Source organism: Salvelinus fontinalis, chromosome 5 (assembly GCF_029448725.1).
Source record: "Salvelinus fontinalis isolate EN_2023a chromosome 5, ASM2944872v1, whole genome shotgun sequence".
NCBI classification, from domain to species: Eukaryota; Metazoa; Chordata; class Actinopteri; order Salmoniformes; family Salmonidae; genus Salvelinus; species Salvelinus fontinalis.
Window position 1 is genome coordinate 48,381,016 of NC_074669.1, and position 25,394 is coordinate 48,406,409.

A 25,394-nucleotide genomic window follows, 5' to 3' on the forward strand; every position below is an offset into this window, starting at 1 on the left:
CAGGAGACCATCCGCCACCACCTCAGGAGCATGCCCAGGCGTTGTAGGGAGGCCATACAGGCACGTGGAGGCCACACACACTACTGAGCCTCATTTTGACTTGTTTTAAGGACATTACATCAAAGTTGAATCAGCCTGTAGTGTGGTTTTCCACTTTAATTTTGAGTGTGACTCCAAATCCAGACCTCCTTGGGTTGATAAATTAGATTTCCATTGATCATTTTTGTGTGATTTTGTTGTCAGCACATTCAACTATGTAAAGAAAAAAGTATTTAATAAGAATATTTCATTCATTCAGATCTAGGATGTGTTATTTTAGTGTTCCCTTTATTTTTTTGAGCAGTGTATGTACATGAATGTATTGTTAAGTTACTATGCATATATGATAAACAGAGAGTAGCAGCAGCGTAAAAGAGGGGTTGGGGGGGGCACACAATGCAAATAGTCCGGGTAACCATTTGGTTACCTGTTCAGGAGTCTTATGGCTTGGGGGTAAAAACTGTTGAGAAGCCTTTTTGTCCTAGACTTGGCACTCCGGTACCGCTTGCCATGTGGTAGTAGAGAGAACAGTCTATGACTGGGGTGGCTGGGGTCTTAGACAATTTTTACAGCCTTCCTCTGACACCGCCTGGTGTAGAGGTCCTGGATGGCAGGCAGCTTTGCCCCAGTGATGTACTGGACCGTACGCACTACCCTTTGAAGTACCTTGCGGTCGGAGGCCGAGCAATTGCCATACCAGGCAGTGATGCAACAGGTCAGGATGCTCTCGATGTTGCAGCTGTAGAACCTTTTGAGGATCTCAGGACCCATGCCAAATCTTTTTAGTTTCCTGAGGGGGAATAGCTCTGGAGCAACGAACCGCCCTTGCTGTCTCTGCCTGGCCGGTTCCCCTCTCTCCACTGGGATTCTCTGCCTCTAACCCTATTACAGGGGCTGAGTCACTGGCTTACTGGTGCTCTTTCATGCCGTCCCTAGGAGGGGTGCGTCACTTGAGTGGGTTGAGTTACTGACGTGATCTTCCTGTCTGGGTTGGCGCCCCCCCTTGGTTTGTGCTGTGGTGGAGATCTTTGTGGGCTATACTCGGCCTTGTCTCAGGATTGTAGTTGGTGGTTGAAGAAATCCCTCTAGTGGTGCGGGGGCTGTGCTTTGGCAAAGTGGGTGGGGTTATATCCTTCCTGTTTGGCCCTGTCCGGGGGTATCTTCGGATGGGGCCACAGTGTCTCCTGACCGCTCCTGTCTCAGCCTCCAGTATTTATGCTGCAGTAGTTTATGTGTCGGGGAGCTAGGGTCAGTTGGTTATACCTGGAGTACTTCTCCTGTCTAATCCAGTGTCCTGTGTGAATTTAAGTATGCTCTCTCTAATTCTCTCGTTCTCTCTTTCTTTCTCTCTCTCTGAGAACCTGAGCCCTAGGACCATACGTCAGGACTACCGGGCATGATGACTCCTTGCTGTCCCCAGTCCGCCTGGCCTTGCTGCTATTCCAGTTTCAACTGTTCTGCCTGCGGTTACGGAACCCCTACCTGTCCCAGACCTGCTGTTTTCAACTCTTAATGATCGGCTATGAAAAGCCAACTGAGATTTATTCCTGATTATTATTTGACCATGCTTGTCATTTATGAACATTTTGAAAATCTTGGCTCTCTCTAATTTTCTCCTTCTCTCTTTCTTTCTCTCGGAGGACCTGAGCCCTAGGACCATACGTCGGGACTACCGGGCGTGGTGACTCCTTGCTGTCCCCAGTCCGCCTGGCCTTGCTGCTATTCCAGTTTCAACTGTTCTGCCTGCGGTTATGGAACCGCCACCTGTCCCAGACCTGTTGTTTTTCAACTCTTAATGATCGGCTATGAAAAGCCAACTGAAAATTATTCATGATTATTATTTGACCATGCTTGTCACTTATGAACATTTTTAACATCTTGGCATAGTTCTGTTGTAATCTCCACCCGGCACAGCCAATCTAGCTTTTTGTTGATGTGGACACCAAGGAATTTGAAGCTCTCAACCTGCTCCACTACAGCCAAGTCGATGAGAATGGGGACGTGCTCGGTTCTCCTTTTCCTGTAGTCCACAATCATCTCCTTAATCTTCGTTACGTTGAGGGATAGGTTGTTATTCTGGCACCACCTGGCCAGGTCTCTGACCTCCTCCCTATAGGCTGTCTCGTCGTTGTCGGTGATCAGGCATACCACTGTTGTGTCGTCTGCAAACTTAATGATGGTGTTGGAGTCGTGCCTGGCCATGCAGTCGTGGGTGAACAGGGAGTACAGGAGGGGACTGAGCGCGCACCCCTGGGGAGCTCCAGTGTTGAGGATCAGCATGGCAGATGTGTTGTTCCCTACCCTCACCACCTGGGGGCGGCCTGTCAGGAAGTCCAGGATCCAGTTGCAGAGGGAGGTGTTTAGTCCCAGGTTCCTTAGCTTGGTGATGAGCTATGAGGGTACTATGGTGTTGAACGCTGAGCTGTAGTCAATGAACAGCATTCTCACATAGCTGTTCCTTTTGTCCAGGTGGGAAAGGGCAGTGTGGAGTGCAATAGAGATTGCATCATCTGTGGATCTGTTTGGGCGGTATGCAAATTGGAGTGGGTCTAGGATTTCTGGGATAATGGTGTTGATGTGAGCGATTACCAGGCTTTCAAAGCACGTCATGGCTACGGACGTGAGTGCAACGGGTCTGTAGTCATTTAGGCAGGTTGCCTTTTTGTTCTGGGCACAGGGACTATGGAGTGAAGCATGTTGGTATTACAGACTCAATCAGGGACATGTTGAAAATGTCAGTGAAGACACCTGCCAGTTGGTCAGCACATGCCCGGAGCACACGTCCTGGTAATCCGTCTGGCCCCGCAGCCTTGTGTATGTTGACCTGTTTAAAGGTCTTACTCACGTCGGCTACGGAGAGCGTGATCACACAGTCGTCTGGAACAGCTGATGCTCTCATGCATGCCTCAGTGTTGCTTGCCTCGAAGCGAGCATAGAAGTGATTTAGCTCGTCTGGTAGGCTCGTGTCACTGGGCAGCTCGCGGCTGTGCTTCCCTTTGTAGTCTGTGATAGTTTGCAAGCCCTGCCAGATTTGACTAGCGTCGGAGCCGGTGTAGTATGATTCAATCTTAGCCCTGTATTGACTCTTTGCCTGTTTGATGGTTCGTCGCAGGGCATAGCGGGATTTCTTGTAAGCTTCAGGGTTAGAGTCCCGCACCTTGAAAGCGGCAGCTCTACCCTTTAGCTCAGTGCGAATGTTGCCTGTAATCCATGGCTTCTGGTTGGGGTATGTACGTACAGTCACTGTGGGGACGACGTCCTCGATGCACTTATTGATAAAGCCAGTGACTGATGTGGTGTATTCCTCAATGTCATCGGAAGAATCCCGGAGCATGTTCCAGTCTGTGATAGCAAAGCAGTCCTGTAGTTTAGCATCTGCTTCATCTGAACATTTTTTTATAGAGCGAGTCACTGGTGCTTCCTGCTTTAATTTTTGCTTATAAGCAGGAATCAGGAGGATAGAGTTGTGGTCGGATTTACCAAATGGAGGGCGAGGGAGAGCTTTGTACGCATCTCTGTGTGTGGAGTAGAGGTGATCTAGAATTTTCTTCCCTCTGGTTGCACATTTAACATGTTGATAAAGATTTGGTAGAACTGATTTAAGTTTCCCTGCATTAAAGTCTCCGGCCACCAGGAGCGCCGCCTCTGGCTGAGTGGTTTCCTGTTTGCTTATTTCCTTATACAGCTGACTGAGTGCGTTCTTAGTGCCAGCATCTGTCTGTGGTGGTAAATAAACAGCCACAAAAAGTATAGCTGAGAACTCTCTAGGCAAGTAGTGTGGCCTGCAATTTATCACAATATACTCTACTCCAGGCGAGCAAAATCTAGAGACTTCCTTAGATTTTGTGCACCAGCTGGTGTTTACAAATATGCACAGACCGCATTCAAAAATGTTTGAATTTTTTTTCTTCCACTTTGTATTTTGAGTAGATTGTGGACCAAAAATGTAAATTAAATCAAATTTAATCCCACTTTGTAACACAATACAATATGAAGAAATCCAAGGGGTACGAATACTTTTGCAAGGCACTATACAAACAATTTATAACAGAAGAACTGCCCTGACATTGCTAATCTGTATAATTTCTTTGCCGATTAGAAAAAATTCTGCATCTGGATGACAGCCTTACTTGACTTAGTTTGCTGTTTATGGTATGTTTTGCTTAAGTAGGTATGCAGCATTGTCAGAGCCAGAACTGCTCATAGAGCAGGAGTTGGTTTCTGTAGCTTGAGGCAGCTTGATGCACAAGTACACCTCCTGAACCGGACGCTATAGTTTATTTCATGGCCTTATCACCGATCCATCTCCTTAATGCTGAGAGCCAAGCAGAGCGGCATCAGTCTTTGCTGACTCAAATGGAGATCGAACCCCAAACCTTCCAATATCAGGGCTGACACTAACCACAAGGCAATGTAGTTTGTCTGAGTTGTTCTGCTGAAAGAGTTGATATTCTAAAGGTAATGAGAGAGAATCCCCAGGCTGACCTATTATCTCACTGAGATAATACATCCTCTTCCTACAGTGTCCTTTTCTCTTTTGAGATTGCTACATTAGCCTAATGCAACCGCATTGCACATGTCAGCACAATTAACCCTCACTTAGTCATTAAAGTTGGCCAGTCTTATTTGTAATGGGCATGGTAACCATATTCTACAAAGAGGATTTTGTACAGTCTATTCAAATCAAATCACATTTTATTGGTTGTGTACACAGAATTGCAGATGTTATCGCAGGTGCAGCGAAATGCTTGTGTTTCTAGCTTCAACAGTGCAGTAATACCTAACAATAAAAATAATAACAATATTACACACATAATCCAGAAAAATTAAGAAACATCAGAACGAGCAATGTCAGAGACCGGAATATGTTTTGTATGGAAACATTATTAAAGTGACCAGTGTTCAATGACTAGAACACAATATATACATATAAATTGAGGAAAGCAGTATGTAAACATTGTAAGGTTCCTGTGTGTAGCTGGTGTAGAGAGTCAGGCACAGGACAGCAGATACGAGTAGTCAACGTATTTTTACTCAAAATATCAAACTACAAAGTAACATCACTAGCACACCATGACAGACCGAAAATACAATAAACAATCACTCACAAATACAACGTGGGGAACAGAGGGTTAAATAATAAACAAGTAATTAGTTGAGTGAAGCCAGGTGTGAAAAAGACAAAGACAGAACAAATGGAAAATTAAAAGTGGATCGGCGGTGGCTAGATAGCCAGTGACGTCGACCGCCGGATGCCGCCCGAACAAGGAGAGGGACCGACTTCGGAGGAAGTCGTGACAAACATTTTTAAAGTGACCAGTGTTCAATGACTCTATGTACATAGGGCAGCATTCTCTAAGGTGCAGGGTAGAGTACCGGGTGGTAACCGGTTGAGAACGGTGACTAAGGTTAGTGGTGAATGTTTAACAGTCTGATGGCCTGGAGGTAGAATTTGTTTCTCAATCTCTCGGTCCCGGGCTTTGATGCACCTGTACTATCTCCACCTTCTAGATGGTAGTTGGGTGAACAGTCCTCATGAGAGCCAGTTTCATCATAGTGCTTGATGGTTTTTGCGACTGCACTTGAAGAAATTTTCAAAGTTCTTGAAATGTCCTATATTGACTGACCTTCATGTCTTAAAGTAATGATGGACTGTCGTTTCTCTTTTCTTATTTGAGCTGTTCTTGCCATAATATGGACTTGGCCGTTTACCAAATAGGGCTATCTTCTGTATACCCCCCCCCCCCCCGAACACAACTGATTGGCTCAAACTCATTAAGGAAATAAATTCCCCAAATTAACTTAATTTAATTGAAATGCATTCCAGGTGGCTACCTCATATGGTTGAGAGAATGCCAAGAGTGTGCAAAGCTGTCATCAAGGCAAAAGGGTGGCTATTTGAAGAATCTCAAATATAAAATATATTTTGATTTGTTTAACACTTTTTTGGTTACTACATGATTACATATGTGTTATTTCATCATTTTTATGTCTTCCCTATTATTCTACAATGTAGAAAATAGTAAAAAAGAAAGAAAGAAAAACCCTTGAATGAGTACTGTAGGTGTTGTAAAACGTTTGACCAGTAGTGTATGTGTTGGGCTTTAAATATTGTTTGTCACACCCTGATCTGTTTCACTTGTCTTTGTGCTTGTCTCCATCCCCCTCCAGGTGTTGCCCATCTTTCTCATTATCCCCAGTGTATTCATACCTGTGTTCTCTGTTTGTCTGTTGCCAGTTTGTTTTGTTCGTCAAGCCTACCTTGGGTTTTCCCCTTGCTTCTGTCTGTTTCTAGTTCCTGTTTTCTAATTTTCCCAGTTTTGACCATTCTGCCTGCCCTGACCCTGAGCCTGCATTCCATTCTGTACACTGTCTGCATCTGGGTCTTCCCTAAAACATGATAGTTTATTTGTATGTGTTGGGCTTTAGCTGAGATTATTCTTTACAGAGTGAAGTATACAGTGCATTCAGAAAAAAAATGTAAAACTGAAATATAATATTGACATAAGGATTCAGACCCTTTACTCAGTACTTTGTTGAAAAACTTTTGGCAGCGATTATAGCCTTGAGTCTTCTTGGCTATGAGAGTACAAGCTTGGCATACATGTATTTGAGGAGTTTCTCCCATTCTTCTCTGCAGATCCTCTCAAGCTCTGTCAGGTTGGACGGGAGCGTTGCTGCACAGCTATTTTCAGGTCTCTCAAGAGATGTTCAATCGGGTTCAAGTACTGGCTCTGGCTGGGCCACTCAAGGACATTCAAAGACTTGTCCCAAAGCCACTCCTGCATTGTCTTCTCTGTGTGATTAGGGTCATTGTCATGTTGTAAGGTGAATCTTCGCCCCAGTCTGAGGTCCTGAGCGCTCTGGAGCAGGTTTTCATCAAGGATCTCTCTGTACTTTGCTCAATTCGTCTTTCCCTCAATCATGACTAGTCTCCCAGTCCCTGACACTGAAAAACATCCCCACTGCATGATGCTTACACCACCATATTTCACCGTAGGGATGGTGCCAGGTTTCCTCCAGACGTGATGCTTGGCATTCAGGCCAAAGAGTTGAATCTCACCCTCCATTTGGTAAATCCGACCACAACTCTATCCTCCTGATTCCTGATTACAAGCAAAAACTAAAGCAGGAAGCACTCGGTCTATAAAAAAGTGGTCAGATGAAGCAGATGCTAAACTACAGGACTGTTTTGCCATCACAGACTGGAACATGTTCCGGGATTCTTCCGATGGCATTGAGGAGTACACCACATCAGTCAATGGCTTTTTCAATAAGTGCATCGAGAATGTCGTCCCCACAGTGACTGTACGTACATACCCCAACCAGAAGCCATGGATTACAGGCAACATTCGCACTGAGCTAAAGGGTAGAGCTGCCGCTTTCAAGGTTCGGGACTTTAACCCGGAAGCTTACAAGAAATCCTGCTATGCCCTGCGACGAACCATCAAACAGGCAAAGAGTCAATACAGAGCTAAGAGTGAATCATACTACACCGGCTCTGAAGCTTGTCATATGTGGCAGGGCTTGCAAACTATTACAGACCACAAAGGGAAGCACAGCCGCGAGCTGCCCAGTGGCATGAGCCTACCAGACGAGCTAAATCACTTCTATGCTCGCTTCGAGGCAAGCAACACATGAGAGCATCAGCTATTCTGGATGACTGTGTGATCACGTTCTCCGTAGCCGACGTGAGCAAGACCTTTAAACAGGTCAACATTCACAAGGCTGCAGGGCCAGACGGATTACCAGGATGTGTGCTCCGGGCATGTGCTGACCAACTAGCAGGTGTCTTCACTGACATTTTCAACATGACCCCGATTGAGTCTGTAATACCAACATGTTTCAAGCAGACCACCATAGTCCCTGTGCCCAATAACACAAAGACAACCTGCCTAAATGACCACAGACCCGTAACACTCACGTCCGTAGCCATGAAGTGCTTTGAAAGATTGGTAATGGCTCACATCAACACCATTATCCCATAAACGCTAGACCCACTCCAATTTGCATACTGCCCAAACAGATCCACAGATGATGCAATCGCTATTGCACTCCACACTGCCCTTTCCAACCTGGACAAAAGGAACACTTATGTGAGAATGCTATTCATTGACTACAGCTCAGCGTTCAACACCATAGTACCCTCAAAGCTCATCACTAAGCCAAGGATCCTGGTACTAAACACCTCCCTCTGCAACTGGATCCTGGACTTCCTGACAGGCCGACCCCCAGGTGGGGAGGGTAGGTAGCAACACATCTGCCACGCTGATTCTCAACACTGGAGCTCCCCAGGGGTGCGTGCTCAATCCCCTCCTGTACTCCCTGTTCACCCACGACTGCATGGCCAGGCACGACTCCAACACCATCATTAAGTTTGCAGACGACACAACAGTGGTAGGCCTGATCACCGACAACGACGAGACAGCCTATAGGGAGGAGGTCAGAGACCTGGCCGGGTGGTGCCAGAATAACAACCTATCCCTCAACGTAACCAAGACTAAGGAGATGATTGTGGACTACAGGAAAAGGAGGACCGAGCACGCCCCCATTCTCATCGACGGGTTTGTAGTGGAGCAGGTTGAGAGCTTCAAGTTCCTTGGTGTCCACATCAACAACAAACTAGAATGGTCCAAACACACCAAGACAGTCTTGAAGAGGGCACAACAAAGCCTACTCCCCCTCAGGAAACTAAAAAGATTTGGCATGGGTCCTGAGATCCTCAAAAGGTTCTAAAGCTGCAACATCGAGAGCATCCTGACTGGTTGCATCACTGCCTGGTACAGCAATTGCTCGGCCTCTGACTGCAAGGCACTTCAGAGGGTAGTGCATACGGCCCAGTACATCACTGGGGCTTAGCTGCCTGCCATCCAGGACCTCTACACCAGGCGGTGTCAGAGGAAGTCCCTAAAAATTGTCAAAGACCCTAGCCACCCCAGTCATAGACTGTTCTCTCTACTACCGCATGGCAAGCGGTACAGGAGTGCCAAGTATAGGACAAAAAGGCTTCTCAACAGTTTTTACCCCCAAGCCATAAGACTCCTGAACATGTAATCAAATGGCTACCCAGACTATTTGCATTGTGTGCCCCCCCCAACCTTTCTTTTTACGCTGCTGCTACTCTCTGTTTATCATATATGCATAGTCACTTTAACTATACATTAATGTACATACTACCTCATTTGGGCCGACCACCCAGTGCTCCCGCACATTGGCTAACCGGGCTATCTGCATTGTGTCCCGCCACCCACCACCCACCACCCGCCAACCCCTCTTTTACGCTACTGCTACTCTCTGTTCATCATATATACATATTCACTTTAACCATATCTACATGTACATACTACCTCAATCAGCCTGACTAACTGGTGTCTGTATGTAGCCTTGCTACTTTTATAGCCTCGCTACAGTAAATAGCCTGTCTTTTTACTGTTGTTTTATTTCTTTACTTACCTATTGTTCACCTAATACCTTTCTTGCACTATTGGTTAGAACCTGTAAGTAAGCATTTCACTGTAAGGTCTACACCTGTTGTATTTGGCGCACATGACAAATAAACTTTGATTTGATTTGAATCTTGTTTCTCATGGTCTGAGAGTCCTTTAGGTGCCTTTTGGAAAACTCCAAGCAGGCTGTCATGTGCCTTTTACTAAGGAGTGGCTTCTGTCTGGCCACTCTACCATAAAGCCCTGATTGGTGGAGTGCTGCAGAGATGGTGTCCTTCTGGAAGTTTCTCCCATCTCCACAGAGGAACTCCGGAGCTCTTTCAGAGTGACCATCCGGTTTTTGGTCACCTCCCTGACCAAGGCCCTTCTCCCCCGATTGCTGTTTGGCTGGGCGGCCAGCTCTAGGAAGAGTCTTGGTGGTTCCAAACTTCTTCCATTTAAGAATGATGGTGGCCACTGTTCTTGGGGACATTCAATGCTTCAGAAATGTTTTGGTACTCTTCCCCAGATCTGTGCCTCGACACAATCCAGTCTCGGAGCTCAGGGCTTGGTTTTTGCTCTGACAAGCATAGACAGTTGTGTGCCTTTCCAAATCATGTCAAATCAATAGAATTTACCACAGTTGGACTCCAATCAAGTTGTAAAAACATCTCAAGGATGATCAATGGAAACAGGATGCACCTCAGCTCAATTTCGAGTCTCATAGTAAACGGTCTGAAAACTCATGTAAATAAGGTATTTCTGTTTTTTATTTTGTATAAGTTTGCAAAAATGTCTAAACCTGTTTTCAGTTTGTCATTATGGGGCATTTTGTGTAGAGTGATGAGGAACATTTTACTTTAATCAATTTTAGAATAAGGCTGTAATGTAATAAAATGTGGAAAAGTCAAGGGGTTTGAATACTTTCCTAATGCACTGTATACACATTTAAAAAAATGTTTTACCAGAAGCATTTAAATGCAGGGCACTTCCACATGATATGGAATGTGCCTACCTTATTTACATACAATATTTCCATATCCTTAATATCCTTCGTCTGCGCTTATGGACTGTCCTCTTCATTTCAAACCACATGTTTTCAATGGGGTTGATTTTGTGGTCAATTAACAATTTCTCAGTGAATTTTGATGTGTGCTCGGGGTTATTGTCTTGCTGGAAGATTCACTTTAGGCCAAATTTTAGCCTCCTGGCAGAAGCAACCAGGTTTTTGTCTAAAATGTCCTGCTACTTGGTAAAGTTCATGATGCTGTTGACCTTAACAAGCGCCCCAGGACCAGTGGAAGAAAAATAGCCCCATAACATATAAGATCCCCTACCATATTTTACAGTAGGTATGAGGTACTTTTTTGCATAGGTTTCTGTTTTTCTACACCAAACCCACCACTGTTGTGAGTGGCCAAAGAGCTCTATTTTCATGTAATCTGACAGCACAACCTGGAGTTTGCTAAACAGCATTGGTACTTGGATTGGAACCGATGCTTTGGTCAGACGACATGAAAATAGAGCTCTTTGGTCACGCACACCAATGGTGGGTTTGGCGTCAAACTGATTTATGCAGAAAAGTACCTCATATACCTTATAAATTGTTTTATTTTATTACTTGTTAAACAAAATCTCTTTCTCTGACCAATTGTTAGTAGAAAAAATAATATAATTTTCTAAATGTTTGTAGTATACAATAAGAACTCAGTTTTGAATAATTTATTTTATTCAGTCTTTTTGCTAATCTTTATCAATGGTGCCACAATTTGGGAGGTAACTGTATATGTTGTGTGGGGGATATAGCCAGAGCACTTACTGTTATAAATGTTTAATGTACACACTTATCGTTAATGCATCTTATCTTACCTAATTCAATCACAATGCCATTAAGGTTGTCAATATATTACATTAGCAGAGGTTATGATATAGAGGTCATAAATCAAAACGATGAGTTGCAAACAAGTCCACAGCCCTACAGGCCTATAAAGAGTATTCAATGGTTTAAAATGTAAAATGTGTCTAGGCCTAGAGGTAGAACTATTACATTTGATCTAAGGTAGTCTAAAAGTATGGAATTGCTTCATCATCTGAGCTGGACCTGCCTCACTGTTTACACTAGCTTCTACAGTATATCCACACAGTCAGATTCCACAGCCACTAATTGAGATTCACAGCTACAAAATAAGATTGGCTACAAAAATGATCTTAATTGAAATGATCTTAATTTAAGGTTAGGGTTAGGCATAAGGTTAGCAGTGTGGTTAAGGTTAGGTTTAAAATCAAATTTGATGAAAATAAATGGTAAATATGGGTGGGGTTTATGACTTAGAAGCTAGTCTAGGAGTTAGACATGAACCTGCCTCTCCTGTAGTTATCCTTCCTTGTCGTCTGTACTGGTGTAGGATCTTAATGTGATCATTCTTTTGTTGCTGGGAATTTTTTCTGCACGGCAGGAAAATCGAATCAAATGTTATTTGTCACATGTGCCGAATACAACAGGTGTAGTATACCTTACCATGAAATGCTTTCCTACAAACCCTTAACCAACAATGCAGTTCAAGAAATAGAGTTAAGAAAATATTTACTAAATACACTAAAGTAAAAATTAAATAAAGTGGCATATGAGCTTAATGAATTACACAAATTCACTGAAAACACGCAAAAACAACGGTTATATTAACAGGCTATTGCACTTTTCATTGAGCATCATTTTAGACCAATAATTTCCTAACCACCATTCATGCAACATTATAGACTAAACTTTCAAATCCTGTTAGGCCTACTGTAGGTTTATTTTTCTGCGACAATAGGCCTATTGGTCAAATTAAAATCCTACACCTGTAAATCAACCATCTTCTAAACAACTAGAATGGCCCATGAATTTAGTTGTAATCAGGCATCAGACAAAACAAATCTATAAGGGTGCGATATTGGAGATCACGAGACATGTATTAAATTGTTCAAGAGAGGTCACAAATTGTTTAGTTTAAACATGGAGCTGTAACATAATTGCGGACAGTAGCCTATTTAGCCTATTTATAAAGGAGAAATGTATCCCGACAAAAAGCAGATATTGCCATGGCGGACACGTGGGTTTATGTGTTGGGGAAAAAAGGGGACAATTTATTTGAGAACATAACTACACTACAATCCTATTTTCAAACAACAAAAAAACGGTCTCCTTTCTCCGCTGCACATACCAATAATTCAAAAATCACTAGTCTATCGCACATATGGGCCAACTTTCTCACCTATTGGAGCTTTGAAAGAAGGCTAACTACTGATATTATCATCAACATTTTTTAAATATTTTAATCGACCGTAGTTTGCCTGGAATCCGGGAAATCTTCCTGAATTGCGTTGGATGCGAAATTAGGAATCCTAGCCGGAAGCATCTGCAGCAGAATCTGCTTATGTCAGGTGTTCTTCTGTCCACTGCTGTATTCAAGGCACGGAGCGGTGAGATAGAGGTGGATTGCATCGAAGTCACTCTCTGTCATTGTCATACATTTTAAAAAATGTTAGGCTCGAAGCATTGGTTATGGATCAATTTGATTATACTGTGTCTCGGTCAAGCCAGTCTAGCTGCACCTAAAAAGGTTTTTCGATGCCCTTCGGGATGCTCGTGCTCCAAGGAGACCATTATCTGTGTCGGGACCTCAAGTGTACCACGGACTATGCCGAATGACATCAACTCACTGTGAGTATTGTCCTCAATTTATTCATCATCACACATAGTTGAAAGGAAAATACAGTAGGCCTATCACATGGAATGTTGTAAAACGTGCAAGCATGAATTGTGTAATGACATGAAGTTTGTAATGACTTCAGTGTTACAAATGTAGCCTAACCCACTTTATATGTGTCAATGATTTCCTCGTTACAGACTATTTAGACAACTGAAGCATATTAATAGGTTAATGCTGGTTTCATATTGTCAATATTATGTCGATCTTCCACCAGGAGCATAGTAAATGGATCCCTCGCAGAAATCACAGAGGCCATGTTCTCCCTCATGCCATCTCTGCAGTTGCTGTACGTAGCCACATAATTTACATTTTCAGCAAGTACATAAGAATATTTTGTTTTTATAGTAACCTATACATGGATCCAGCAATGCAGGCCTACACCACTAACTGTAAATGCAATTCTGATGAGGCTGTGGTCCTGTACGGCTCAGTTGGTAGAGCATGACGCTTGCTAAATCAGGGCTGTGGTTTGAATTCCTGGTGCTACCCAAACGTACGTATGTATGCATGACTAAGTCGCTTTGGATAAAAGCGTCTGTTAAATGGCATAAATTATTACTATATCAGACAGAGACACATGCAGGGAGTCGTGTCAGACTGTTGCCTTATTTGTTTGCCTTATTTATGAACAGTATCTCAATGACTTCGATAGTCTGTTTGGTCATTGTGCCTTGCAGATCGAAGGTCTGTCACTCACTAAAAGGTCCGTCACTCACTAAATGACTGGATATTATGATGTAACCATGAAAATGATTACTACAGTAATGATTTCAATTCTTCACTTGAAACCACACACACACCTGCGCGAGTACGCATCCAAGCCCTAACACGCACACAACTCACTGCATCCATGCTGCTAATCATTTTTTTTCTTCATCTTTAATAAGTTTAACATTTGCCATCCAAATGTTAAAAGTGGAATATGCTATGGAATTTTGACTAATACGACCCAAAACGTATCATGTTTTTCTTATTTTCTCAGGCTTCTCAATTCAAATTCATTGACCACCATCAAAGATGATGCATTCTATGGCCTTCCTCATCTTGAATATTTGTGAGTATTTGGTTCCTCTCCCCAGTATTTGACTTCCTCTCCCCAGTCAACTGTTTTTGCAGAGACAGTATGATTAACAAACATCTGAATTAATCTTCAATGTCTAAACACATTTTAAGGTGGCCTATGGAGCACTAGTGTATGTGATACCTGTAATTCGTCATAATTCTTTCTTCATTTGTGTCATATAAAACCAAAAGTTGTTAGCTTCAGTAAAATAAGTAATTTGATGTTTTAAAGGTGAATAACAAGCTCAAAAGACAGCTAGAGTAACATCACTACTCCCTTAATTTATTACATTTGTGATTAACAGATTCATAGAGGGCAACAAGATTGAGACTATCGCCAAAAATGCCCTCAGAGGTCTCCGAGACGTGACTCATTTGTAAGTCTGCTGATACCATTTCTACCATCTCTATTCTACCCAGGGCTGTAACTGCATATGAAGACACCAAGGTCCGGACCTCTGTAATTGTTTAGAATTTAAAAAAATTACAGTACAAGTCAAAAGTTTGGGCACACCTATTCATTCAAGGGTTTTTCTTTATTTGTACTATTTTCTACATTGTATAATAATAGTGAAGACATCAAAACAATGAAATAACACATATGGAATCATGTAGTAACCAAAAAAGTGTTAAACAAATAAAAATATATTGTGTATTTTAGATTATTCAAAGTAGCCACCCTTTGCCTTGATGACAGCTTTGCTCACTCTTGGCATTCTCTCAACCAACTTCACCTGCAATTAGTTTCAAACAATCTTGAAGGAGTTCCCACATATGCTGCTGTTCCTTCACTCTGTGATCCAACTCATCCCAAGTCATCTCAATTGGGTTGAGGTCGGGTGATTGTGAAGGCCATGTCATCCGATGCAGCACTCCATCATTCTCCTTCTTGGTCAAATACCTCTTACACAGCCTGGAGGTGTGTTGGGTCATTGTCCTGTTGAAAAACAAATGATAGTCCCACTAAGCGCAGACCAGATGGGATGGCGTATCGCTGCAGAATGCTGTGGTAGCCATGCTGGTTAAGTGTACCTTGAATACTAAATAAATCACTGACAGTGTCACTAGCAAAGCACCATCATACCTCCTCCTCCATGCTTCACGGTGGGAACCACACATGCGGAGATCATCCATTCACCTGCTCTGCGTCTCACAAAGACCAGTGGTGGAAAAAGCACCAAATTGTCATACTTGATTAAAAGTATAGATACCCTAATGGAAAGTTACTCAAGTAAAAAGTGAAAGTTCCCCACTAAAATACTACTTGAGGAAAAGTCTAAAAGTATTTGGTGCTAAATATACTTAAGTATCAAAAGTAAATGTAATTGATCAAATATACTTACGTATGAAAAGTCTAAATCATTTCAAATTCCTTATATTAAGCAAAGCAGACGGCATCCTGTCTTGGTACACTACTACACTCAGACATAATCTACAAATTATGCATTTGTGTTTAGTGAGTCTGTCAGATCAGAGGCAGTAGGGATAACCACGTATTTTCTTGATAAGTGCGGGAAAGTCCTCAACTGGCAGCTTCATGAAATAGTACCCGCAAAACACCAGTCTCAACGTCAACAGTGAAGAGGCGACTCTGGGATGCTGGCCTTCTAGGCAGAGTTCCTCTGTCCAGTGTCTGTGTTCTTTTGCCCGTCTTAATCTTTTCTTTTTATTAGCCAGTCTGAGATATGGCTTTGTCTTTGCAACTCTGCCTAGAAGGCCAGCATCCTGGAGTCGCCTCTTCCCTGTTGACGTTGAGACTGGTGTTTTGTGGGTACTATTTAATGAAGCTGCTAGTTGAGGACTTGTGAGGCTTGAGGACTTGTGAGACTTTAGAGCCAGTTTGCTCTGTTCTGTGATGGGAGTAGTACATCGCGTTGTATGAGATCTTCAGTTTCTTGACAATTTCTCGTATGGAATAGCCTTCATTTCTCAGAACAAGAATAGACTGACTAGTTTCAGAAGAAAGTTCTTTGTTTCTGGACATTTTCTGGCCTGTAATTGAACCCACAAATGCTGATACTCCTCATACTCAACTAGTCTAAAAAAGGACAGTTTTATTACTTCTTTAATCAGCACAACAGTTTTCAGCTGTGCTAACATGATTGCAAAAGGGTTTTCTAATGATCAATTAGCATTTTAAAATGATAAACTTGGATTAGCTAACACAACGTGCCATTGGAACACAGGAGTGATAGTTGCTGATAATGGGCCTCTGTACGCCTATGTAGATATTCCATTTAAAAAATCAGCCGCTTCCAGCTACAAAAGTCATTTACAACATTAACAATGTCTACACCGTATTTCTGATCAATTTTATGTTATTTTAATGGACAAAAAATTTGCTTTTCTTTCAAAAACAAGGACATTTTTAAGTGACCCCAAACTTTTGAACGGTAGTGTATATATAGAGAGAGATTTTTTAGGACCTCAGTCAAGGTCTCAACTTACTGTTGAGAGTTAGAATAGTAGAATACACAAGGTGCAATTTTGAAACTTAGTTGTGAATCAGCAGTTTTTCTTTTGTTATATGTCACTCACAGACAGTCACTCAATTAGCCCAAGTCAGTTAAAACATTTTTGATTGTTAAATTAGTCTAGTTAGTCTAGCCAGCTATATAAAATTGCAATAATCATGGCCGAATTCCCGACCCGGCACTCAGGGCATGTGCCCAGGGGCCCTGACTTCCAGGGGGCCCCCATTGATTTTGTTTGTCACTCCCACTCAGATATCATATTAGCATGGCATAAGTCATGGCAAAATGTGTAGAATTGCAGAAAAGGTGCTTTAAAACTGCAAAAAATTATCCACACCCCATGACAAAACATTTAGAATTGTAGGAAATTATCTGTAAAACAGCAACCCCCCAAAAATGATTTGTTTACTTTTTGTTCATAAAATACTTTTTCTGCTTACAAATCCATTTGTACGCATTCAATTATAGTTTTGAATCCTGGTGCTGAGTTAATGTGAGTTAATGTGTTGCGGCTAATTGTGTAGCTAATAGGCTATGGCTGAATCTCAAACCAAACACTTGGCCACTAAGTCCTTTATTGAGTGGTGTTGTGTTCGATAGTGATCATTCATGTTTTGGCCAAAAGGAGCATTGGGACAATGCGCGCTCCATGTCCCAATTGCCTCTTAGCAATATTCAAAATTCTAAATCCATTTGCGAGCATCGTCTCCTGCGATCTGTCTTGTACCATGACTCACTATCTATGAAACATGGGTACTGGGAACCTGGGGAAGACACCGATGCATACTCGGATAGACAGTGAGAAAGTTGTAAAAAAAAATTTGTGCAAGTATATGGTCACAGGGGCAGCAGCAGAAGACTCAATTTTGTACAGACTCAGGGCAGAGCAGGCTGTTTGCTGCTTCATTAAAACGTGTTTATTGTGATAAAATGATGTTACAACAGTCCCTAGCTAACTAGGTAGCTAGCTTGCTTGTGGAAGGAGAATTTAATTTAGTGTTGCACTTAGCTGGTTGGTTAGCTTTTCTTTCGTTTCATGTGAAGTGACTGGCTCAGGCTTAGCTAGTAAGTTATTTTGTACATGATCAAACTTCAGAAATACACAAAACCTCTTAGCTAGACTTAAACTTAAAAATTCATTACAGATTTCTTGATTTATCTTGATTTATTCTCATTATTTTTGAGAGAGGCGTAGAAGTGACTGTTGTTGCTAGGAAACATGATAGGATTCATTGGAAGAAGTTGCTGCCAAGGGCGCCGAGTCGGCGTTGGATGCGCACTCAATAAAGAGGCTTCCAAAGGGCGCAGTGGAGCCATCAATGACTCAAGTACTAGCATTTTTAGATTGACTCTATTGACTTGTAAGTGCTCGAAGTACTCAAAGTGTTCGGTTTGAGATTCAGCCTATATGTTTATAGATCAACTTTTTGCTGACCCCCCAACCCCCCTGTCCAAACCTCACTAAAACTCAGACAGACCCTGTCTCTGCCATCTCTTCCATCTTTATTGTCTCTCGATCTCTATTCTATTCCATCTTTATAATCTCTACCATCTCTATTTTCTATCATGTTTATCATCTGTACTATTTCTACCATCTCTTCCATCTTTCTACCATTTCTATCGGCTCTTATCATTTCTCTCTCCCTGATCATCTCTCTGTACCACCTCTGTCATTTCTATCAGATTTATCAATCTCTTATATCTACCATTTCTATTGTCTCTACCATTTATATAATTTCTATTCTCTACTATCTCTATCATCTCAATCCTCCACCCAAGAATCTCTCTCCATGATGACACATTATTTTTCTCTCCGTCTCCTGCCGCACTGTCTCTCGCAGGTCGCTGGCTAACAACAACATGAGGGCTTTGCCAAGGGATCTCTTCCACGATCTTGACTCCCTGCTAGAGCTGTGAGTAAGAAACCCAGCTAGCAATCACTTATAGGACCACAGGTTTCTATGAGGCAGCACTGACACTGCACCAAACATCTCTAATTGACAGTTGGCAACCCGCTCTTATTAGGCTTTTAAGACTACCGCCTTTTGCCCGATGTAAGGAGGATGAATACTGAAGATGGGCTGCCGGTGCTCCTCTATAAGCTTGCTATCAGGGAATGGTGGTTTGCGATTTATTGAACAAGATCACATTGAATACCTGGATATCCAATGAATAATGGTTTTGAATATAATATTGACAATGAGATTAACAGGAAATGGTTGCTATACTCAGCTAGTTCAGTCAGAATGCTGCTTGTGCTTAAAGAGTTAATGGTCAATTTGTGTATATACCTCAATGTTTTGTTTTTAGTAGGTTTAATAAATAAGTGCCTTGTTCAGTACACTGGCTAGCCAGTGATTTAGAAATGGCACACTACATTTTTACTAGGGACAAGCTTAGTCCCGCATGCATTTAGGGTGCCATTTTTGTCACAGAACAGAGCACATATCTGTGAAAAACATTGTAGAACTCCACATTTATAATCTGCAGTGCAATATAATTTGAAAACGTTATTTAATGTTGTGCATAACTGCCAATTGCTCATGCAAAATGTTGCCCGTAATGTGTTGTTGTTTTGGCATTTGAAAAGGTGTATGGGATGTTACGCCTGGTCCAGAGACAACCTTCAGCCCCTTTCCCCTAGGTCCATCTGAAGAGAGATTGGATAGGTGAAATCAGCATGATGACATCTCTACCTGTTTCATCAAATCTGAAAACCCACAATGGGCTAAGGAAAGGGACTAGGGGTTGTTTTGAAAAAAGTGTTAGGGTTAGGGTTAATCTGATTTTAGGGAAGTAGATAAAGGGCTTCATTGCCACAATCCCAAACTATCCCTTTAATTGGTGTCCAGGAAACTAGCCCCTAGAGTCCAGACATTATTTTCTTGCAGTGTGAGGATACTGGATGGCATACATGTTCCCATTATTTTATCTCTGAATGCCCTAAGCTTTGCCTTTTACTAAGTGATCACATTCCATCTTTTGGTGGATTCATTTTATGTTACTGCATCCATCCTCTGTCACATGTTAGGGATTTGAGAGGCAACATATTTCAGTGTGACTGCGAGAATAAGTGGCTGATGATGTGGCTGAAAAACACCAACGCTACCGTATCGGATGTCAACTGCGCAGGTCCCATAGAAATGAAGGGCAAACGCCTGAACGACCTTCCCATCCCGCCAGACGAGTGTATCTCCACGGGTAATTTAACCAGTCAAACATAAATGTCACACCCAACCAATTTATATTATTTTTCCTTTTAAGAATTATATTTTTGGTGTGTGTGTTGAGGGGGAATCAAATATACAGTTATGCATTTTATTTATAGGCACATCTGTGTGATACTGTAATAATACTATACACATATACTGTAGTAGCTCTACATACTATGAACCATGTTTGATTTACATATATACACAAAGATTTCATGACACACAGTCCTTTCACACCATATATGTTGTCTGTTCAACAGTTGATCAGATTTCTTGTAACAACACAAATACCTTTTTAACTATTACATGGTAAAATACATTTTACTTTCTGTAATAATGTATTGGACATCATCAGTACTTTGCTGTTGAATAATTAACAAAACATTATCAATAAAATTATCAATATGAACAATATAACTTGAATAATTAAATATTCAAGTTATATTTAATTTTTAATTTGTTGTAGCTTATTTGGAGAGTTGCCAGATTATTGTGGCCTTGTGTGGATATCAAGTTTTCCTCTGTACACATTTTTGTGTTATGTTCATCATGTTGTGTTCCTTTTCTGCCCCACAGACTTTGTCCGTCATCAGTTCATTCCAACCCAGGCTTTGTCGGCTGACATTTTCTCCCATAAGGAGGACATTTATGTGGCGATGGCTGACCCCAATTACAACAGCTGTGTGGTCATGGAATGGGACCACATTGAAATGAATTTCAGGCCTTTCGATAACATCACAGGTTTGATTTCTTTTCGTGTTTTTTGTGTGTGTGTGTGTGTTTTTATTGATGTAGGCCTATCCTTGTTGTTTAGTTAAATATACTAGAAATCTCACCATCCATTTTTTTTGTTTTTCAGTTGTACTATACACTGAGTTTACAAAACATTTCCATGCTCTTTCCATGACATAGACTGACCAGGTGAATTCAGGTGAAGCTATGATCCCTTATTGATATCACCTGTTAAATCCACTTCAATTAGTGTAGATGAAGGGGAGGAAACAAGTTAAAGAAGATTGTTAAGCCTTGACACAATTGAGACATGGATTGTGTATGTGTACCATTCAGAGGGTGAATGGGCAAGACAAAATATTTAAGTGCCTTTGAAAGGGGTATTGTAGTAGGTGCAAGGCGCCCCGGTTTGAGTGTACCAAGAACTGCAACGCTGCTGGGTTTTTCACACTCAACAGTTTCCCGTGTGTATCAAGAATGGTCCACCACCCAAAGGACATCCAGCCAATTTGACACAACTGTGGGAAGCATTGGAGTCAACATGCGCCAGCTTCCCTGTGGAATGCTTTTGACACCTTATAGTCCATGCCCCTACAAATTTAATTTAGGCCCCAACGAATTAAGGCAAACTCAACTCAATATTTTTTTATTTGTAAAAACATTGTAATTTTTTATTTAACTAGGCAAGTCAGTTAAGGACAAATTCTTATTTACAATGACGGCCTACCCCGGGCAAACCTGGACGACACCCTATGGGACTCCCAATCACGGCCGGATGTGATACAGCCTGGATTTGAACCAGAGACTGTAGTGATACCTCTTGCACTGTGATGCAGTGCCTTAGACCGCTGCGCAACTCGGGAGCAAATATTAGGAAGGTGTTCCTAATGTTTTTTACACTCAGTTTACATTTGTTGTTCCACACACAATTCAATAGAAATCACAAATCTGACTGGCCAGGACCTTAAAACAACTTATCTAGTGTGAATGTATATTTAGAAACATTCTTTTCAAGTTGAAGTTTTTATTACACTCATATAGCAGTCAATATAAACTGAAATACATGAGCATACAAAATATTAAGATAAGAGTAACAAAATAAAAAAGTGTAAGTAAAGACATTTTATAAAAAATGTCCTGCGTCTTAAAGTGGCTCCTTAATCAATGAGCAGAAATATAAGGTTGGCCCCAACAAATTAAGGCAAAGGGGGGTTGACCTCTTGTACTGTTCAGTTCTAGACTTTGGTATAGTCAGTTGGTTTTGGCTGCGGGTGTTCCTGCCTGTCACTGTCAGGGGGGTAATCAGTCTTTGAATTGAGATTTTAGGAGGCTGACAACAAAATCTGTGCAGAGTTGTGTCCTTATTTCATGAATCCGGGGTAGGGACAGGGTCTGAAGTGCCTCAGTATAACTGGAGTATCATCCTAGGATGATGTAGCATGCTCTTTTCTGAATAATTTCCAGGTCATCAGACTGGGCCTGGATCAGTGAACTATTCCATCACATGAGTAGTGGTAGAGCTTATAGGACTTGATAATTTGACTATATTTTATTTCATTTTGTTCTCATTCATAATTTCACTATTACTAATTATTTAAATATTACTCCAGGAAAGTCTGTTGTTGGATGCAAGTCTGTTCTGATTGACAACCACGTCTTGGTAATCGTGACTCAGCTCTTTGGCGGCTCCCACATCTACAAGTTTGACGATCAACAAAACAAGTTCACCAAGTTCCAAACCATTGAGGTCTTCAACATCTCCAAACCCAATGACATTGAGGTGTTCCAAATAGCCGGCGAGTGGTACTTCATCATTGTGGACAGCTCCAAGGCAGGCTTATCTACTCTGTACAAGTGGAACGACCAAACGGACCGGAACGAGACCGGTTTCTACTCCTACCAGTTCCTCCACGAGTGGTTCCGAGATACGGACGCCGAGTTCGTCGAGCTAGACGGGAAGTCCCACCTCATCTTGGCCAGTCGCTCTCAGGCGCCCGTCATTTACCTGTGGAACAAGAGCAGCCAGAAGTTCCAACTGCACAGCGAAATCCCAAACGTTGACGACGTGGTGGCGGTCAAAGCCTTCCAGGTAGACGAGGAGCTCTACCTGGCCATGACGTGCTACATCGGGGACTCCAAAGTCCTCAAGTGGACCAGCAAGCAGTTCACTGAGGTGCAGGCCCTGCCTTCTCGTGGCGCCATGGTCCTCCAGCCGTTTTCATTCAAGGACAGGCACTACTTGGCCCTGGGCAGCGATTACTCCTTCACACAGATCTACTTGTGGGATGAGGAGATCAAAATGTTCTCCAAGTTCAAGGATATCTATGTGCAGTCTCCACGTTCTTTCAATGTGGTGTCCACTGACCGGCGTAATTTTTTATTTTCCTCCAGCTTCAAAGGGAAAACTATGGTCTTTGAGCATGTTATTGTCGACATAAGCCTGTGAAACTAGAAAGCTTTTATTTGTGCCTAACACCATCAAATTATTGTTTCTGACACATTTATACCCGTTGCCATGAGTAGTAAATTATTTATTTCATGAAAGATGAATATAGTGTTTTAAATTAGTATTTTTCATTTGCAATGAACTATGGTTTAGACAGTCTCTGCAAAACTATGAATTTCTCTTTGTTTACATTTGTTAACATTTTGTTATTGAATGTAATGATAGATTGGTAAAATTATTTCCATGTTAAGTTTGAAACCAAAATATTCATATTAAAGCAATGACAATATGTGAAATGTAACCCGCATGATGAACAATGGCTGCCAATACCTGCAATGGTCTTGTACAGTGACTTATCAGGGATATGATTATAGCAACTGCACAGTATTTACAGCTAGCTGTTAAACATTAACAACTATTATACCTTTACTGAACATAATGAATAACGGAACTGAAATTGATGATGGCCAGCTATATGATGGAACAGTGCCTGGCTAATAGCAAAACAGAATGTCAATAATGTAGTATGAATTCCTATGCAAGATAATGATACATATCTTTCTGTATATTTAATGCTGTTCTTTATTAATATGCTTTATTATATGCTGTACTACATTAGTACAGTTAGCTAGAACTTCATTTATATAATACACATATATTCCTTGTCTTTAGTGTCATGACCTTGCTGCCTTTACCTTCAACATGTTAACTATGCCCTACTACAGTATGTTACCTCTGTACAATGTTGATGTTCTGAACAAATGGTGTTTTCAGACACATCTATCTATGTACTGTATATAAGTTAGAAATACAGAAAATTTATTGAATGTAGATTCCATTTGGCTTTAAGAAGATCCTCGTGAAATAATTGTTCTCCATTTATTATTTAACATTTGTGGTTTTAAAATGCAATAGAAATAAAGCATCTGACAGGAAATCTACTGCACTGTTGTTTTTGTTCCCATTATTCTGTACAGCATACCTAGCACTTACAAATGCTGAGAATTTGTCTGTGTTGCAATGATAAAGTGCCCAAGATGGCAAAGTTAAGATGTGTAGCCTTGTCAGCACTGGGCCTTTGTGACAGATTTATCTCTGGCTTGCAAGAATAGAGGACATCAGTGCATCGGTAGGCTACGTGTATTAGCCAGTGTTATTAGAATAAGAGAAAATGTAATGTGTGGGGAAATTTCCAAACCACTTCCATTCCTTGATTAGTTGTCAATCAATTTTGTAAGAGGAGGGCAAGTAGGCCTATGCTGTTATATTCCTTTCTTTGTGAAACAACAACACATTGTCAATATTCTTTGAATACATTAACAAAGGCTATGAGCATTACCTGATTCTGTAGGCTATAGCCTTTAAACCTATGCATTTACCTCAAGATGAGTGTGATAAGTGCACCACCCTATGTTTAAGACCGACATTGCAGGGCATTGAGGCAAAAGGAAAACACAATATTTCGTTTACAAATGCATTAAAATGTACTTTCCATGTCGGCATATTTGCATAACAAAGAAGACACAGATCACACTGAAAGGTCAGTCATATTCATATTAATGACCCTGATAGCTGCTCAACTCTGCTGACGTTTCACACGCACGCACGCAACTGACAGACAGGCGGAAGTGAGGTAGACTGAAATAGCATAATGTCTTCCTATGCAGAATAAATACAGTGATGCTTCCCTCCTGATACTGACTGTACCGCCAAGCTTGATAAACGACAACATTGAAAGGCTGCCATAAAACAAACGAGATGAATTCCTCAAGAAGAAGCGAAAGTGATTGGCAGGGTTTGGTCAGCGAGGTGAGTTTATTCAATATGCCACTGCCTCCATGTCAAACTTAATCCCAACCCATCGGCTCACAGCTGTCAGTATCTTTATCACGTTGTTTGAAATAAATGTGGCTACAGTATCTCGTTTTTGAAACACTTCCTATAGCCTAAATATGAATGTTTGTCGGGTAGAGTATTTAATCTACAACGCAGTTGCATATTTCAAATTCAACATGCTAGCCTACAACAAACTAGAACTGATGTGTACAGGGTATTTTATTTCCAAGACAGAACCGCTACGTCGTTTCTTTTGATAAATATGACGGCTTGAACATGGAATGAGATCCAACATTTTGACGCATGTTCATTTTAAATGGAAATGGATTAACCGTGGTTTAATGCGATTATAACATCGTCCTCGTTTGTTAGGAGGGAGGGAAGACTGCCTAGTACTGCACTAATAAACATCTAAA

General features: G+C 41.6%; 2 protein-coding genes across 8 annotated transcripts in view; both read left to right on the top strand.

The window, feature by feature from the left end:
- Window positions 1-12,820: 12,820 nt before the first annotated feature.
- LOC129855745 (leucine-rich repeat LGI family member 2-like) lies at window positions 12,821-24,083 on the top strand. The gene is made up of 8 exons (XM_055923730.1): window positions 12,821-13,167; window positions 13,431-13,502; window positions 14,199-14,270; window positions 14,584-14,655; window positions 18,594-18,665; window positions 19,784-19,953; window positions 20,541-20,705; window positions 22,307-24,083. Exons 1-8 carry the CDS (start codon window positions 12,986-12,988, stop codon window positions 23,140-23,142), a joined length of 1,641 nt encoding a protein of 546 aa, XP_055779705.1. The 5' UTR covers window positions 12,821-12,985; the 3' UTR covers window positions 23,143-24,083.
- A 676-nt stretch (window positions 24,084-24,759) lies between these two features.
- Window positions 24,760-25,394, top strand: part of LOC129855746 (coiled-coil domain-containing protein 149-like) — a 34,091-nt gene continuing 33,456 nt past the window's right edge. For all 7 annotated transcript variants that reach the window (XM_055923732.1, XM_055923731.1, XM_055923733.1 and 4 more), the window contains exon 1: window positions 24,760-24,951. Coding sequence is in view for 3 of the 7 variants with exons in the window: in XM_055923734.1 (XP_055779709.1) it covers window positions 24,901-24,951 (51 nt within the window). In the remaining 4 variants the exon portion in view is untranslated. The remainder of the gene's footprint in view (window positions 24,952-25,394) is intronic.

What these genes read in the sequence shown, in the direction of transcription:
- LOC129855745 (XM_055923730.1), top strand. Translation starts at nt 12,986, where the DNA reads ATGTTAGGCTCGAAGCATTGGTTATGGATCAATTTGATTATACTGTGT. An exon ending in CCGAATGACATCAACTCACT is followed by an intron (nt 13,168 to 13,430) that starts GTGAGTATTGTC and finishes ATCTTCCACCAG; the next exon opens with GAGCATAGTAAATGGATCCC. An exon ending in CTCCGAGACGTGACTCATTT is followed by an intron (nt 14,656 to 18,593) that starts GTAAGTCTGCTG and finishes TGTCTCTCGCAG; the next exon opens with GTCGCTGGCTAACAACAACA.